The 18,440-nt window shown below is 46.2% G+C and overlaps 1 protein-coding gene across 2 annotated transcripts in view; it reads left to right on the top strand.

The window, feature by feature from the left end:
• Nucleotides 1–18,440, top strand: part of mei-P26 (E3 ubiquitin-protein ligase meiotic P26) — a 57,711-nt gene that overhangs the window by 24,433 nt on the left and 14,838 nt on the right. For both annotated transcript variants that reach the window (XM_084600989.1, XM_084600988.1), the window contains exons 7-9: nt 654–923; nt 10,408–10,489; nt 12,906–13,101. In XM_084600989.1, the coding sequence (XP_084457115.1) occupies nt 654–923; nt 10,408–10,489; nt 12,906–13,101 (548 nt within the window). The remainder of the gene's footprint in view (nt 1–653; nt 924–10,407; nt 10,490–12,905; nt 13,102–18,440) is intronic.

Below are 18,440 nucleotides of genomic sequence, written 5' to 3'. Positions count from 1 at the left end.
GTATGGTATGTCTTGGGCAGCCTGTTGTAGCACACAAGGAACTTTCCCGGGTGCAGTCCTGGATTACGGCTGGAAGTTTTGCATGCAAGCGCGGTTTTGTTTTGACTTTATTGTTTTGCGGTCAGTGCACTCAGTGCTGCTCTAGTCTGGGATCTTTAATATAAAATGAGATCATTAATCAATGTTCAGATGTGCATCTCTTTGTAGTTCCGAGTCCTCATTTGCCCACCAATGGCTCATGAGGTGGTGGTGGTGGAAGTGCAAGGTACCCCTAAACCATTAGTTACCCGTTTTAGCTGCTACGTGCTCATCAAAACGAAGCTGATACTGCAACCTGCAAAAAAAAGTAAAAAAAAATAAAAAAAAAGTCGCTGCCAGCTGTGCTAAGCACAATGCGGCCACACGTAGTGAAGCGGTGATGCCAAATAGAGAGGAAATTCAGGAGAGAATGTAAAAGTTTAGCAGGTAGAAACAGTGTGTGGCTACCTTCTAATAATACAGGGATGTTGCCCTGCAGTAGACAGTGTAACCTAGACCTCCTCCCATATTGTTGGGTAGCCATGGTTGCCTACGCTGGTGCATCATGCAGCTGAAGTCATGTGTGGCTGGTGGCTAAAGCTCCATGTCTGCCCCCTCTCCCTTTTATCATGCAGGCCAGATTATGTTGAATGGCCAGGTGGTGCCTGGACTGACGCTGGAGTCCAATGCCCAGACTTCACCTCCTCCGCTGCTCCCCACTGGGCGCCCCAGCAGTGGTAGCAGTGGCAGCCTGGGCTCACATCAGTTGCTGGACACTCTGCTCAACGGCTCCACCCTGTCCCCCCGCTCTTCTTCTCGGGGCTCTCCTATGCTTGACAGCCTGGTCAATGGCAGCGGTATTCTCGGACAGAGGGTGCCCATTCTGGCAGCTGGCAGCGGCCTCGGTCAGTGTTGCCCTCCGCCTAGCCGCTCTTTCGCTCCCTACTGTACTCTCTCCTATCTAGACTGGCATATTTGTGGGGCTTTCTGCCACCATTAAAGGGGACCTGAAATACTCGCCATCCCTCACCCGTGTTTGTTTCAATCTCTCGCCGTCCTTCGTGTTGTCAGGATGGCCTTCATTGCATCCCTGAGTACGAAATGGCACCATAGGTCATTGCACTAGAGGAGGGAAGAGCATAACTGAGAAACAGTGACAGCGGGAAATAGGCTCGGCACAATGGTGAGAGATGAGCCAAGCGAAGAGGATGCTGTATTTGCTACGCTAGCGATGCAAGGCGACAAGGGAACAGTAATTTTTGTGGAAGGTGCTTCAGGGCCCCTTTATTGGAGGTCTTAGTCTGCACAGCTTTATTGAATGTTACTGGTCACTGAGAAGCATTGGTGTGATGCTTTGATTGCCCAGCCATGGGGGATACACTTCAGGTTTCTGTGAGCACTCGCAAGAGAACAGTAGTTGTGTACATTTAATGATGTGTCACATGCACGAAAAGCAAACCTGTAGATCCAGGGAGTGCATTATGTCTCATGGGCTTTTTCACGTGATCTAATTCAAGGGCAGATATAATTGGCAACCTTGCAGCAATTCTAGGTTTTAAATGTTGCAGAGTGAGCTTTGAAGAACACTGAAGAAATGCAGAAGCAAAACTAGGATCAGGTGAAATGAAACAACTGAACGGGGATATTTACAGAGACGTGTGTATTATTTACTTAAGTGCAGTATACTTATAATGATAAAGCAGAAACTCACTGTAGAAAACTCGGATAGAGGAAAATTATGGATATAGTGAAGTGAAGGCGCAGTCCCATTTTGCTTCCTATAGAAGACTGTACTTTTTTTCTTTTGTAGCAAAGACATCTTTAGTAAAAAGTTTGTGGTAAGGAGCACAGGGTTGTGGCAATGTACATCCTGCGGAATGATGGCACCGTGGGTTCCGGACAGTCTAGGATCAATGTTAAGGGGAAAATATGACCAGGCTACTGAGCTGCAAGTAAAAGGCAGCTTCTTGAAAGCCTTGAGGCCGTGAGGGTCTTGGAGAGAGAGAAAAAAAAAAAAAATTACGAAGCTGGCTCTGAATGTAGAAAGAAGGCGATGAAGACAGCTGAGGAAATAACTACAGTAAAGGTAGGGTGAAGAGTAGGGAAGAGAGAAAAGAGATCCGCAGCACCAGGCTGTGCGAAGGGCAGGATATGTTGTTACTTGCTGCCTGGACGGTTCTACTATGCTTTTGTAAACTATAGCCTCTGGAATGACTTCGAGGCTGCACAACGCTGCGTTTGCATAAAGCTTTAGTTTTCACAGTTAAACTTGTTATATTTGTAAGACTTTATAAGACATAAATGCAAGCATATTTGGAATGTGCTAAGAATAAATAATTATCGCTTACAGGGATGGTAAGATAAGGATGGAAGGTATTTTAAGTTCGTTTTATAAACTGGCACTGTACATGTTTGGCAACTCGTCAAATTTTCTGGCTGTGCCCACTGAGCCGTACCACCACCAACAGCTTATAAAGACACTGATGTAAATATCTTTGCTGGTTTGAGTGACCGCACTTTGAGGGTTTTCGCTCTATATTTTAATACTGAGCTCTAGCAGAATCGTCAACATATGCATCGTTCCTGTGGGAAAAAATACTTTAGTTAATAAGCTTTTATCTAGCCTTCATTATGCTATGGTCTTGTTCGTTGTATTAGCATTTATGTAAAATATTTCATGCCTGTAAAAGTAGTGGTTAGTTTACAGTCTGGTTGCTACATTTGTATAGTCGGAGTACATGGGCTTTCATTGACTGACGCGGAAAATGGCCAGGACACGCATGATGAGAGAGACTGAATGTTGTTAGGGTGACCACTTGATAGGTTGTCATAAGAAAACACGTACGAAGCCCAGCATTCTGCATTTGCTTGGAAAAACCAAGGAAAGGGAGCACTCACAAAATTAGTGTGGTGCTAATCAGGTAATTAAGGGCTTGTTATTTGCTTAAAGGAGTGTTGTCGGTGCAAACACACGCATGCTATTGACTGCTTATTTTAAATTTAGGATTTGGCTGCAGGTTTGAGATGACTCGAGAATAGCGATTGGTAGTGAAGGCTAAACGGTCTAATTAACCTGGAAGCCTTACTGCAATGTTCCATGTGTCCAAGAAGTAATTTCAGGGCACTGAATCTTGTACTATAGGAGATTGATTTGATTTTCTGGACTCCAATGATTCAGACTTGCTTAATACAGTTGAACACCTTTATAAGGGACATGCGCTGGGGAGCAGTTTTTGTCTCTTGTATGAGAGGTACCTTATAAGCAGCGTACCACGTTTACATTTTCTTACCAGACCTTACTTGGCTCGAGCATCCTACGGCTAAAATACGCAAGAAAGAAGGGTACATCACGTTGCAAAAGCGTTAGCTTTCATTTAAATATTGCATTTGCTTGGGGGACCACCACACTGTCCACACCTCGCAACTTTCTTGCATTGATTTACTGTTGAAATAGTCGTAAATCTTGGTCTGATTCATGGATGCTGTTCGACACACCCTCTCGCAGCTTGACAATCTGGCCAAGAGCCTCATGGCAGATGTGCCAAAGCTTTATATGTTGGCAAACTACGTTTGCAGTGATAGCAAAGTGCGATCGAGATGGGACATGGCACCACAACTAGCGATTCGCAATTAAGCTATGTGTCTGGTAACACTAAAGAATTCAAACCAAAAAGCGCCACGAAATCGTAAAAGTAACCAGCTTACAACCGAGGTGCTTGAATCTGCTTGAAAACTATAAAACATCACCAGCAGAAATATCCCTCAGAAATTTATGCTCGTTTGACAAAGGGTAACGGCAACTGTGAGTAACAAGCCTGCGAATGTTGCTACTCGGACGAAAAATAAATGAAAAGCAAACGAGGAGGGGAGTTGAAACTGGTTGGATAGCAAACAGAGCAGTTTATTTGTCTTCGCCAGAGCAGAACTGCTTCTGCTTTTCTTTCATTTGTTTTCGTCTTGTCTTGGCTATGTCTTGCTTTCTAGGCACAATGGCTTGTTTATGCCAGCGGCACCAGCTGAAGCACTTCCTTTGCATTTATCACAGATTTGTCGCTCATACTGAAATGCAATCTATTAGACTATTTCCACTATATTCTTTAGAGTAGTGTAAACAACTACTGTAATTTGTGATAGGGAGCTCCATTAATTGGAAAACCCAACGCACACTCCCAATATACTTGCTCAGATGCTCGCATATGTAGTTGCACTTGTGCTCTTTGTGGCAAGCCTGAAGAGCTTCTCTATGTGGCATTTCCACTGCAGGGGCTTCTTTTAGTCATTTCATAGCTGATTGACCTGCTCTTTGTTCGCTGAAGTTATAATTAATAATGATTCTTTTGTTTTCACTGTAGCTGCTAGTGAGCCTGGCGATAGATGGTGCTGCATCTAATGTTAAAATGTCTGTTGCAAGCAAGACTGATTACCAAACTGAGTACCAAGGCTAATTTGTCCTTTATAGCCAGTTGTCTTCATCCAATGTCTGTTCAAAAAGAGGTCCTGGTAATGAAAGTCATGGGGCGGTCAACCATTTGGGTGAATGGTGTCCCTTATACCCGATTGTCTGTTACATCCATGTCTCTTATAAATGAGGTTCAGCTGTATACCGTCGTGCACCCCCCACAGGAATGTGTACGCATTAATGACTTATATTTCGGACTCTGTAGAGCGAGGAGTTCAGTCTTTCGGAATAAAATATACAACAAAAATAGAAACGGTGGAGATTTTTTTTTTCCTGACCAAAAGCTAGTTTCTTTTAGCAAGACATAAACGTGAGCGGGCATGCAAATCAACTGGTCCTTCATGTCCTTGAAGGGTGTCATCTTGGAGTTGGTCATTTGGACGGTCTAGCTTGGCTATTTGTTCGTTGCTGTCATTTGAGCTGGTGGCAACAACAGTACACTTATCATTGTTACAGAGGTGGCCTATAAAAAGGCTAGGTGCGGTGTTTGCAGCTGCATGTTCAGTTTACATTCGGAGGCAGGGCTGTCTTTGTACCCAAGAATTTCTTCTAGGTCTTTGAGACTTGCGTTACCCATGGAGCAGAATGGTATTGCCTCGGTGTGTGGATTTGTTTGCGCCACGCTTTGCAGGGTGCATCCTATGAAGTGAAGCAGTGTGAGCATTATGGAAGCAGGACTCTGCCACTCGGGCACTGTTAATATAATTCGAGTCTTAGCATGGTGTAATCCACTTCTGCTTGGACGCTGGTGCACGAGCAGATTGCCTTGAGGGTGCCCACTAGCAACACGCAGATGCAGATTACTGTAGCGGATCGCACTATGCTGTATCTCTGTTGTCAGCTTGCAGACAATGTGGGGAATTGTGAACCTCACGATTTTTAAAGCAGGTTTTTTTTTAATTATTATTATTATTATTATTATTCGGACCAGTTTCTGGCTCCTGCCATGTCCGAAAAACCTATCTGCGAGTATATACCAAAAGCTATGGGAATCAACAAACATGCTCTGCTTAGTAAATTGGGCATATCATGTTGACTACTGTTTTTGCTGAACCTTTGATCTGTAGAGCTAATGCCAAAACTAGCAACGAAAAATATGTAGTTTTGTTCCAAGTGTGTAATACCTTTACCACAAGGTCAATTCACAATTCCCCTTGGCCTTCCTTCACTTAAAGGACCGTCGGAGAATTCCTCCTCAAGGGAGTTCTTGCCATGTCACATAACTAAAGAGCTTTTCATAGAATCTTCCAGAAACCCATTGCATGCTGTTCATTTTGTGCACGTCCATAAAGTCAGTTCAGTTCAGGCGTTCAGTCGTGTCCGACTCTTCGTGACCCTATGGACCATGTCACGCCACGCTTTCCGGTCTCTCACTATCTTCTTAACATCACGTAGCTTCATCTGCAATGCCTCAAGAATGCCATCTAACCATCGCGTTCGCTGCCTACCCCTTCTCCGGCGACCCTCAACCTTTCCCAACATCAAATCTTTCTCCAGCGACTCCTCTCTTCTCATCAGATGACCAAAGTAGCTGAGCTTTAACTTTAGAATTTGACCCTCCAATGAGCAGTCAGGGTTTATGGTCGACAATATCGACTGATTTGATCTTCTGGCAGTCCAAGGAACTCTTAAGAGTCTTCGCCAGCACCACAATTCAAACGCGTCAATTCTTCGGCGGTCAGCCTTTTTCACAGTCCAACTCTCGCATCCATACATCACAACTGGAAAGACCATAGCACGGGTTATACGGATCTTGGTTGGCAGACTAATGTCTCTGCTCTTTACTAGGTGGTCAAGGCTAACCATTGCTCTCTTTCCCAGAAGCAGGCGTCTCCTAATTTCATGGCTGCAGTCTCCTTCCGAGGTAATCTTGGCGCCCAAGAACAGAAAATCTGTCACAGCTTCCACTTCTTGTCCATTGATGCTCCAGGACTTGATAGGGCAAGACGCCATGATCTTCGTCTTTTTAATGTTCAGTTTAAGCCCAAACTTCTCACTCTCTTCTTGTACGCGCATCAGTAGTCTCTTGAGTTCCACTTCACTTTCTGCCATTAAAGTGGTATCATCCGCATATCTAAGGTTGTTGATACGTTTTCCAGCAATCTTCACTCCAGCTGATGACTCGTCCAGACCGGCCTTCCTCATGATGCACTCTGCATATAGGTTAAATAGGCAGGGCGACAGTATGCAGCCTTGCCTCACCCCTTTCTCAATCGGAAACCAATCAGTAAGACCATGCCCAGTTCTGACTGTGGCCTCTTGCCCTTCATAAAGGTTCCTGAGGAGACAGATGAGGTGAATTGGAACTCCCATCTCTTGGAGAGCTTGCCACAATCTGCTGTGATCTACGCAGTCAAACGCTTTCGCATAATCAATAAAGCAGAAGTAAATGGGTTTCTGGAACTCTCTTGCTTTTTCCATGATCCAGCGAAGGTTGGCAATTTGGTCTCTAGTTCCTCTGCCCTTGCGAAACCCAGCTTGCACGTCCGGAAGCTCCCGATCCACATACTGCTGCAGCCTACCTTGCAGGATTTTTAACATCACCTTGCTAGCATGCGAAATAAGCGCAATCGTGCGGTAGTTGGAACAATCTTTGGCACTGCCTTTCTTTGGAATGGGGATGTAAACTGACCTTCTCCAATCCTGTGGCCATTGCAGGGTTGTCCAAATCTTTTGACATAATGTATGCAGTGTGTTAACAGCGTCGTGGTTGAGGTTTTGAAGCAACTCAGCTGGAATACCATCAATTCCGCTAGCTTTGTTCTTAGCAAGGCTGGCTAAGGCCCATTCAACTTCACTCTTCAGGATGCCCGGCTCGACATCAGTAATCACAACCGTCCTATGTTGGGTTTGCACATCCGGGTCCTTCTTGTACAGTTCTTCTGTGTATTCCTGCCACCTCTTCTTTATCTCTGAGGCTTCAGTGAGGTCCTTGCCTCGTTTGTCCTTTATCACGCCCAGCTTAGCACAGAAGCTTCCTTTGATATCTTTGATTGTCTTATACAGAGCTCTTGTATTCCTTAATTGGCTGTTGTCCTCAAAGTAATAGAAGAGAAAAACGTGTTAATTGTTTTGATTGCTTTTTACAAAGTACAATTATCTTGAATGGCTTAAAAGTATTTTTCTTCTATAGAATGGAAGAAGTATGTAGTCAACTTACTTACATAGTGGTTTTGTCCGCCCTGCTCGCCACTGTGTGCTCCTGGTTTGAGATGGAGTCATTGAAAGTAGACTTCTTTATCTGTGCTGGAATACTTACGTTATGCAATGCAAATTCTTATTAATTATGGGGGTTATTCTCGAAAGAATGCGCCACCTACAGTCGCCTTGTAGCCCTGGTGTGCCAGCCCTAACAGACAGAGCTGTGACCACAACCCGCGGTGCGAGAAGTCGCTACTGCAGCGGATTCGGGCCAGAGGGGACAAACACCGAGCTACGTACAGTTTAATGTGCTCGAGTACACGACAAGGCACAACACTCAAACACAACCACTGTAGTGAGCTAACGTCCCGCTCACGTGCGGGGGTGAAATATACCACCTAATGGGGAAGCACACGCAAGAAAGTGAGAGGAAGAATTCTGCTCACCTGGAGCAGCTTTGCGCTCATAGCCCGTTGCGGCAGGTGCGTACGGGGACCGGGCGATTCTCAGTGACTGCTGTGATCTCCTCGGCGGAAATCATGAACTGCGCGCGTGCGCGCTCATCTGCCGAAAAGCCTCGAGCGAGTTGCGACAGATGCGCTCCTCGACTCGGACCAGGGAGAGGAGGCCTCTGGGTTATGCCAAGAGAAAAGAGGGAAGCCCGCGACAGCGTCGCCGCGGGAGACTGAGAGGCAGTGGGGGGTGGTCAGTGTGCTTATTGTGAATCCCCACAGATTATTAATAAAAATGACATGAATGAAATGTGTTTTTTTTTTTTGTGTGTGTGTGTGTGTGTGTGTGTGTGTGTGTGTGTGTGTGTGTGTGTGTGTGTGTGTGTGTGTGTGTGGCAAGATCACTGGCTATGAGAGTACATACTTTCTCCGTCTACTTGGGAAAGCGATCAGTTACATTAGTCACTGCTATACTTCCTGGTGAACTGTAATATGACTGTACTTAGCTACTCAACAGCCTTGACTGATCGGAGTTGAAAGGAGTTCAGCAGTGCCGATGGGACGGATGTATAAGCTAAATTAGCCATGGAGTGTGACATGCTCAAATTGTGACTTGCATGGATTCATTACTAATCGAAGTTTTCGATGCAGTGCTTGCAGCAGTGGATTACTGATGTTGAAAAAGTAATGCCTGTGTTCGCAAACGCACCTCGACTTGACGCTCCACCTCCACTCCTTGGAGGGGAGGCGGATTAATTTTCCAGGATTAATTTCCAGGATTAACTTGGATTCATTAATGCCCCTCGGCATTTCCTCCGACGTCTCCTCGAGAATACATCCTCGGCTGCTGAAGTGCTGCGTGCTTAAGTGTGTGCAACTCGCTTAGGTTTTCATGTCGTCTAAACAACTTTCGTAAGCAATCTCGACGTTAGCAGTGTAGTGGAACTTGTTTTTGCGGGCTGGATGAAAAAGGCGGTTGTGAAAAATGGCCGGAAATGCTTTTGCATCTGGCAGCAGTCACTGCTGGTGACGTAGAGCTTATGTGGAACATGATGTAGGCTTAGACAAATGGTATGAATTCATCGGTTTTTTTGGTGTGAGATCTACACTCGCCCTTTGCCACTTTGCCTTTTTTAAACTTTTTTTTTGCCAGGCTTTGACAGACATCAAAATATATTTCAGAAAAAAAAGTAAAAGCCGCTAACTCCTACGAGTGTGGCTCTGGCCTTCAGAGGACTGATAAGAGTGGAGGTTGCTTTCGGAAACGAAAAATGGGCCTCTAGGGCCGCTTGGGGTAGAAGTTCGATTGAAGGCGTGTAGGTGAATATCGCAGTAAGGCTCTGGTATTTTTCTCCATTTGTAAGTTTTTAGCCTGTGAACAAGTTTTGCTTCTCGCTTCATTAGAGGAGGCTGTTTGGATCGATTTTATGCAGTGACATTGATGAAGGTGGTATTGGAAATGGTTCTCTCAGAAAATTGCGATCATTGCAAGTTCCTCCCCATAAGGCTGAAAAGAACTCCAAGGGGTCGAAATTCCTAGAGCCCTCCGCAATGGCATGCCTCATAGCTGATGCAACTTTGAGACGTTAAACTAAACCAAACTAAACAATTTTCAGGTGTGTTTAGCAGGGATTGATTAGTATGAAAGGGTGTCAGAAAAGTCTGATCTTTAATGAGGTTAAAACTAAATGATGCTTAGAGTGCACAGGAATGACTGAACCAAAAGTGCAGTTAAAGGATCTTAATACCAGCAGTTTTGGAATTTAAACTGTTACCTACCAAGCTGCACACAACCTTTGAGTTCAAGCTCTATTGCTGCAGCTGATAAGTTTTTAAAATGAATATATTTTGTGTGTGCGTACGTGCAAGTGAGTGAGTGAATAGGTGGTTGAACTGGCAACTGGCGCAGCCGCTGACATAACAGACTCCCATGCACATGTCTATCGCATATTTTGTGCAAGGGCAGTGTTAACCACAGTTTTGGAGGAGTAGCAGGTTGCCTTTGTATGCCATGTCTCTTGACTGCAGTGGTATTCTTGTACGACTTGTGTGGCAGTAGTTGATAACGAGCATGAACATGCCTGCCTTACCAGTCATACAAGATAATGGTTAGTGTCATAGTATGTAAATGTGATCTGCTTGAAATCAAACTTTGGTATACAGCAACTGAGATGGTTGGATGTGCAGTTTTGTTACACGATAGTTCAACTTCGTTTGAAAGTTGATGCTAAATCACTGCTGTCTTGCTCCCTTGTTTATAATGTGTGTTGCAGTTTATGTAGGGCTTCCTTGCTGGCAGTGATGTCATTGCATTATATATGGATGCCCCTTTTACAGTGTCTCCATCACTGTCTGTGCAATCTGGGTATGTGCCACCACCACGGAGCTCCAGCACCAAGTTGAACACAATGCAGATAAGGTATGTACGGCTCTCGTACTCTGCTGTTCGAAAATACCGCAGTAATTTTAGACATCAATATCATTTCAAAGGGTTAAATGGCTCAAATGAATTAGCGTTATAAAGTAATGATATTTTGCATAGAAAATTAGGCGAAGGTTTAACCCTACTAAACCAAAGCGAAAGCGGCGTCACTTTTCGGTTGACCTGTCTTTCTTCGTCTCTGTGCTGCAGTCTCTCATGCGAGCTAAGTCCACTGAAGGATCAGATACGGCCTGTCGTCTTCGCAACCTCCGAGACGCAGACTGTTCACGAGACGTCTCACCTGAATCCTCCACGACAACTGCTGCCGCTAAATTGTCAAAAGCTGTTGCGATCCATTGGCGTCTGTTAAGCGGCAGCAGAGGCTATCAGAGGCTGTCGCTCAACCCCAGCTTAGCTGCTAAATTGTCGAGAGCTGTTGCAATTTATTGGTATCTGCTAAGAGGCAGGGGAGGCTATTGGAGGCTATCACTCAACCCAGCTTAGCTGCTAAATTGTCTAGAGCTGTAGCGATCCATTGGCATCTGCTAAGAGGCAGCGGTGTGGTGCTGAGTTCCTTGAACTACCAGAAGATCAAATCAGTCGATATTGTCGACCATAAATCCTGACTGCTCATTGGAGGGTCAAATTCTAAAAGTTAAAGCTCAGCTACTTTGGTCATCTGATGAGAACAGAGGAGTCGCTGGAGAAAACTTTGATGCTGGGAAAGATTGAGGGTCACAGAAGAAAGGGTAGGCAGCGAACGCGATGGTTAGATGGCATCCTGGAGGCGCTGCAGATGCAGCTATGTGATATTAGGAAGACAGTGGGAGACCAGAAAGCTTGGCGTGATATGGTCCAGAGGGTCACGAAGAGTCGGACACGACTGAACTGAACTGAAGATGCTGCGGAGGCTATTAGAGGCTATCACTCAACCCGGCTTATCTGCTAAATTGTCGATAGCTGCTGCGATCCATTGGCAGCTACTAAGAGGCAGCGGAGGCTATCACTTAATCCGGCTTAGCTGCGGTTGAGTGACATCATAGTTGTCACGTGATTAGGCAAAGGTAAACACGCGGTTACCTCGGTTTCGGTGGCAGCGGCCGAGTGACATCATAGCTGTCACACAGTTTCTCCTTGGTTCAAGGACAAACACGCTGAAGATGCTACAGAGGGGAGTAGTAAAAGCTTTCACTTTTAAAACTTTCATAAATTTCCCTCAGCATGTGAACCAATGAATCATTGCCAATCAAGTGCACTACTGACGAGGCCGTGAAGGCACTTGTGCTACTTTGGTACAAATGGTATTATTACAGTCGAACCTCGCTATAACGAACACGGATACAGCGAATTATCGGATAAAACGAAACAGTTCTGTTTTTCTGTGCTTTATTTTTATGGGAGTTCTTTCTGTATTACGAAACGAAAAATTCAAAATTTGACACAAATTGGTTGTAACGAAGCAGTGTTTCTTTTTCTTTTCTTTTTTCTTTTTTTTGCAGCCAAGCTCAAAAAATGCGTAAAGTAGGCAGGGAAGAAAGCCATCAAGAAATGCAATTTTTCGATCGATTGAATCGCTCGCCGCAAAAGTGTGTTTAGGTCATCTCATTGCCCATGCGTTTGAAAGCCGCGTCGTCTAGTAGTGGCAACAAAAAATACCGCCAATGGCTTATGTTTTCCGAGATTACACCCCCGCACGCAGTGATATCAGAGGCCATGAATGGCCATGGCTGGACTCGAGCGGCGCCGCTGAGGTATAGTCGAGATGTGTTTAAATCACCCGTGCGTTCGCGTGCCACACCATCTAGCGGCAGCAACGTAAATTAGCGCCAACGGCCCATAGCCTTCGTTCGAGGTCACCACTGTGCGCAGTGATCTCTGAAGCCATGACAGGACTCGAGCGGCGCGGGCCATGCAACGGCTGACAGATGCGTCATCACCATTGCCTCATGCCATGCCTCTTCCACGGAGTGCGCACCTGCACTCCCCGAGTCTGTTGGCTCCGTCGCTCAAATTGTGCTTGGAGGCAACATCCCTTTTGGAGTATTCATTTTTGCTCTGCAGCACAGAACGAAAGACGAGATTTCATATTTATAATAAGCTTTTAATTAAAAAACTGTGCGTTTTTGCACCCTTGTGTTGTTCATATTAGTGTGCATTTTGTTTCTGCTTATTAGCACTTAGTTGCGGGTGCATACTTTTAAAATGAATATCGGGCATAACGAATCAGGATCGCAAGGTTTCTTTTACCGGTCAACCTCCCTGCTTTTCCTCCTCATCTTACTCCTCCTCGGACATAACGAACAAATTTTCATGCCCCTTACCATTTCATTATAATAAGGTTCGACTGGATTGGGAAGGCTAGCAAAGCATAATTCATAGAGTGTCTAAAGGGAATTGGTGTTCTGTGGCACAGGTGCAAGTTTGGCCAGTTAGGCCCGAGCAAGGGCCAGTTCAGCTCACCCCATGGCTTCTGCTTGGGCCTGGAAGAAGAGATCATAGTGGCTGACACCAACAATCATCGCATCCAGGTGTTTGACAAGTCTGGGGAGTTTAAGTACACCTTCGGTGTGGCCGGAAAGGATGAAGGTCAACTGTGGTATCCCCGAAAGGTGCTCTCTCATTTTTTGCTTCTCCCTCTTGTTACCAGTGTGGTTTTCACAGTGTGTGCATTGTTGTATAAATGGTTTTGGCCTTATCACATTGGAGGCCAGCCTTTTGTGTGTGTGCTCTTGTGTGTCTGATCTGGTGCTTTGTGACACTTTTCTTAGGGGGGCGTCGCACTTGAAAGCTGAAAGTTGACTCGGAAACCGCATTTTCAGTCTTGTCTTTTTTTTTTCGTTCCGATGGGCAATTTTTGGCTGGCTTGAAAGTAACGGTGATATTAATTATTATAACCATTAATAGGAGCAATTACATGCTCGCAGACCTTTAGTGGGGCACGAGGGTCTTGAAACTAAATCTTTAATTATGGCTAGAATCTCGCCAAATTTTGCACACAGATGTGGTTTTTTTCTTCTGATTTAAAAAATGTAATAATTCAGCTGGTGGTCTTAGATAAAAAGTTATGTCACAGAGTCCAAAGTATAATTAGCAAATTTTTTACGCAGCTTTATTGAACTTTCTCATTGCATTTCGTTGCTTTTAATTACATGTATTAATAGCCATAGAGTTCCCATAACCCAGCGACATCCTTCGTTTTCCTTTAAAGGCACGTCATCCTGACATTACGTCGAGAGTAAAAGGTTGCAGTATTTGACACTGGAACTCAATAAGCTAATCTCAGATTGATATTTATGCATTGCCTAAACTACAAAATTAAAAATGTCGTCGGGTGCCTCATTTCTCTTTGAAGAAAATGGTACCAAAATCATTTTGTATGAACTAAAAAGAAGTTATCAAAACCCTGCATAAGACTGAAGAGATCGACTAAAAATATGAAACAGAAAACAGCATATTATAACATGAATGATCAGTAGCCTCATTGTGATATTTATCAGAAAAAATGACATGCTGTTCCCATTTCTGAAACTTTTTTCGTATTGTGAATATGTCAACTAAAACTGAAGCTATCGTCATTGCCCATGGCCAAGATAGTGCCAGTAGACCTTTTCAGTAATGCCATTGAGCAGCCGTGCAAAGCCTCCTGGGAAAGCGGAGCGTCGCTGCGTTTACTTCTCTCGGACTCTGCCGGTTCTCAGGCGAACTTTTCTCTGCCATCTCGGTGTCCTTACTGCGCTGCTGCTTCCCGCTGTTTTCTTTTATGTTGTGCCCACCATTCCTTTGCATCGTGTGCACAATTGGATGTTGCGTTCTATATCCATGGATCCTCAGCCGATGCAAAAAGTCTGGCGTTCGCCCTCTGCAGCTTTCCGTGGCGGCGCGCGCATGCACAGTGCGTAAACAACCCTTCTCTTCTTCTCCGCGCTGACGCACGCATCTGGAGTCCAGCGCCGGAACATCTTGGAGGGGAGCAGCTCGTTTCCATGGTTACCGCGCGTCCGCTGTAGCGGCATGTGCTAGGCACTGTGACCTTGGCTTTACATGTCGTACTGGAGCTTTCGCTTCAAAAGTCACAAAAAATTGCACAAAGACTAGCAGCTAGCCATCAAAGCAATTCGGTGCTTGCTGCATTTTGCAAGGAAGCAACAACAACGTGCACGAGAAGACTCATGACGGCAGAAAGCAGCGGCACAGCACGCCAGCACGTTTGCCAGCAGCCAACGCGGGAGGCAATCGCTCCATTTTCCCGTCATGCTTTCCGCAGGTCCGCCAGGGAATGGCGCGGCGCTGTAATTTATGGAAAGATCTATACGACCTGTGCACCACCTGTAGGGGCACCACTGAAAGCCACCTATTGGCGGCTGTAGGAAGCACAGGCGGGGCACAGTCCTTGGGTGCCCCATTGCTGCAGCAAGCGTGGCAGAAGTTCGCACGTGATCTGCCGTTTGTGCGGGTACATGGCGATTACAGTTGAATACCGCCACAACGAAATTTCCGCGACAACGAATAATTTTTTATTCCCCGCGAGTATCCTATAAGAATTAATGGCCTAAATTTCTCTGCACAACGAACCATTTTTTGCAGAGCGTTTCCGCTTCAACGAAATTTTCGCGTTCAAAATCGAAACCGAAACTAGTTTTATTGGCGAGAAGTCCAAGTCAAATCCAAAGCCACATTAAGCATGAAATCACGTGATTGCAGTTCCGCCATTTTGGCTTTGTGTCGTGGTCGCGTTGTTCACTCGCTGCCTTTCTCTTCGACAACGACGAGTTTTCATCCGCAGGACACGATGGCAACGCAAGTGAAAAAAACGCAAAACTCTTTCCCTTGAGCAAAAAGCTCAAATAATCGCCCAAGCAGAAAGCGGAAGGAAGAAAGCGGCAATTGCTGAAGACTTCGGAATTCCTGCAAGTTCGCTGTCAACGATTCTAGGCAATAAGGACAGCGTGAGAATGGCACTTGCTTCAGGCACATCCTCGAAGCACAAAAAGGTGACGCGGCCCCTCCATGAAGAGTTGGACAAAGCAGTGCATGCGTGGTTTGTGGAAGCACGAGCCAGCAACGTCCCCCTGTCCGGAAGCATCGTCCAGCAGAAAGCCTTGAACTATGCATGCCTACTTGGCATTGATGATTTTAAAGCCAGCATTGGCTGGCTAAACCGTTTCAAGGCCCGCCATAACATCGTTGGAAAAGTGTTGTGCGGCGAGTCAATGTCAGCAGACGTGGACGGAGCAGCTGCTTGGAAGGCGAGTAACATGGCCGGAATTTTAAGCAACTTCGCGCCTGCAGACATTTACAACGCCGACGAGACCGGGCTATTCTACGAGATGTTGCCGGCTAGAACGCTCGACTTCAAGGGGCAGCGCTGTCACGGCGGCAAACACAGCAAAAAACGCATCACAGTGCTGCTTTGCACAAACATGGATGGCTCGGACAAGCGTCCGCCGTTAGTCATAGGCAAAAGTGCCAAGCCGCGCTGTTTTAAGGGAACTCGTAGCCTCCCTGTGCAGTACAAGGCGAACAAGTCATGGATGACCCGCGCTATTTTCACCGAGTGGATGATGGCATTCGACCGCGACATGAAGCGGCAGGGCCGTAAAGTTTGCTTGCTTTTGGACAATTGTTCAGCGCATCACTCCGACGAAGTCAAGCTCACTAACACGGAGCTGAGGTTTTTCCCTCCCAATTGCACGTCTGTCTTACAGCCTCTCGATCAGGGCGTGATTCTTAGCCTGAAGCGCGCTTACCGCGGGAGGTTAATTCAGCGGCTGCTTTTTAACACTGAAACCGGCCGAGACACGAAGGTGGACTTGTACGTGGCACTGCAGATTATGTCTGCTGCCTGGAGCACACTGGGGCGCTCAGTAATTGTGAACTGTTTCAGGCACGCCGGATTTGCCGAAGGTCGACCCGTACACTCTGCTGGCCTAACACCAGGCGTTACAGACGACGACGAAGAGGCGTCACCGGCTCCGGGGATCGCGGCCGCCTGGAAAACGCTGGGAGAAATAGGAACCGTGCCGCCTAATCTCGAGCTCGACGAATACATCGGCGCTGACGCTTGTGTTGTTGTTCACGAAGATGTGAGTGATGAGCAGATCATAAAAGCTGCCCGGAATGATAAGGACTCTTCCGATGAAGAAGACGACGACGTACAGGAAGCGCCGGCTGCGGCAACCGCCGTACAGGTGATGGACGCTTTTGATGTCATCAGGAATTTCGTTGCTGTCCGAGACGACGATGTTGCAATGGGTTTGCTGACCGAGTGCGAAAATCGCGTGACGGCGTTGCTCGCCGTGAAGCGTAAGCAAACCAAGCTTACAGATTTTTGGCATTAAACGCCTTTGCTGCTGCTTGGGCAATTCTTTCTGCGTTTCACGTCAAATTTTTGCGATAACGAAGTTCCGCGAGAACGAATTTTTTTTCGTGCACCGTGAATTTCGTTATAGCGGGATTCAACTGTATTTCCATGGCGACAGCGTCCGAAAATGAATTTAATTGCTCCAAAGTGGACTTCTGTGTAAAGTCGCAGTCGGACTTCGCTTGAAGCGGCACAACCCGACCCATGTTCACGCGAAATGCTTGACTCAAACAGGAGTCACCAAGACCGGCTACGCCATAAAGATTACCATGAGCACCATCCTTCCTTTTGCGTTTTAAAATCAATACCCACACTTGCACTGTGTTTGGAGAAAGACTGATAAGTTCTGTTAGTTTTCCTGGAATGCAAAGCTGTTTAGCGCGCCCGATCAAGCGGCCGTTAAGAGGTCAGCAGAACAGGCGCTTTGGCAGCCGGGCGTTCGATCCAGGCGTCCGTGCGACGCCTTTCATTTGGCATTTCCTCGAACGCTGCACCACACAATATAAAAGCAGGCGCAGTACAGCAAGCAGGCATCAGCGGTGTTTCAAATTGGTTTACAGACAAAAAAAGGCGCAGTATCAGTCACAATCCTCCGCGAACACCTTAACCGAGCCGTAAGGAGAAGGAGGAAAGTGTGCCTTCGTACAAGAAAGGGGCAAATTGCTGCCATGTCCATAGCACATGTTCCTGATGCCTGCCTGGACAACATATGCCATCGGCAGATAGGGTGATGCATCCCACTACCCCGCCGGGGTGGCGCAGTGGTTAGGGCGCTCGAGTACCGTGCCCAAGGACGCGGGATCGAATCCCAGCCTCGGCGGCCGCTTTTCGATGGAGGTGAAAAGCTAGGCGCCCGTGTGCTGTGCGATGTCAGTGCACGTTAAAAAAGCTAGGCGCCCGTGTGCTGTGCGATGTCAGTGCACGTTAAAAAACCCCAGGTGGTCGAAATTTCCGGAGTCCTCTACTACAATGTCTCTCATAGCCTGAGTCGCTTTGAGACGTTAAACCCCAAACCAAACCTTCCAGCTCGGGCAGCTTGGAGGAAGGTGCAAGTGAAAAAACAGAGGAGGAACCATAATGGAGGGCTTCGGACCACCGCGCAACAGACGCTTTCGCCTTATCGCACTTGAGTGGTCCAAAGTGCTCCCTAGAATATTTATGGCAGGGTTCTTAATTCTAATGGGGGTGACTGGAAATCAATGCAGTTGGCCATAATGGCAACGTATGCACAGGGGTATAAGTGCTGCTCCGATTGCTCAATTCTGCTTCAAACTGCTTTCCCTGCTCCATCCTGCTCCAAAATGCAATATTACTCCAAAACTGCTCCAAACTAGCTGTTTTGATGTCCTGCCATCAATTTTGCAGAACATGGGAACAATTTTATTGCACCAGTTGCAAATATATAATGCATCTTGCACTGGGTTTAATATAAAATAAATTTTTGTAAGGGAAGGAAGCATGGAGTATAATAAATATTTTTTCGCAAGTAAATTTAGTATCAGCTACCGGCAATTGGAGGTGATTGCGAAAAAAATGCACTGTGCTTGTGACGTAGCATCTCTCCGCCTTTTGAATCACCGGTGGAGA

This window comes from Amblyomma maculatum, chromosome 4, assembly GCF_055883805.1.
Source record: "Amblyomma maculatum isolate TAMU_Amacu chromosome 4, ASM5588380v1, whole genome shotgun sequence".
Lineage (NCBI taxonomy): Eukaryota > Metazoa > Arthropoda > Arachnida > Ixodida > Ixodidae > Amblyomma > Amblyomma maculatum.
Note: the sequence above shows the minus strand (reverse complement) of the source record. Positions and strands in the feature narration are given on the sequence as shown.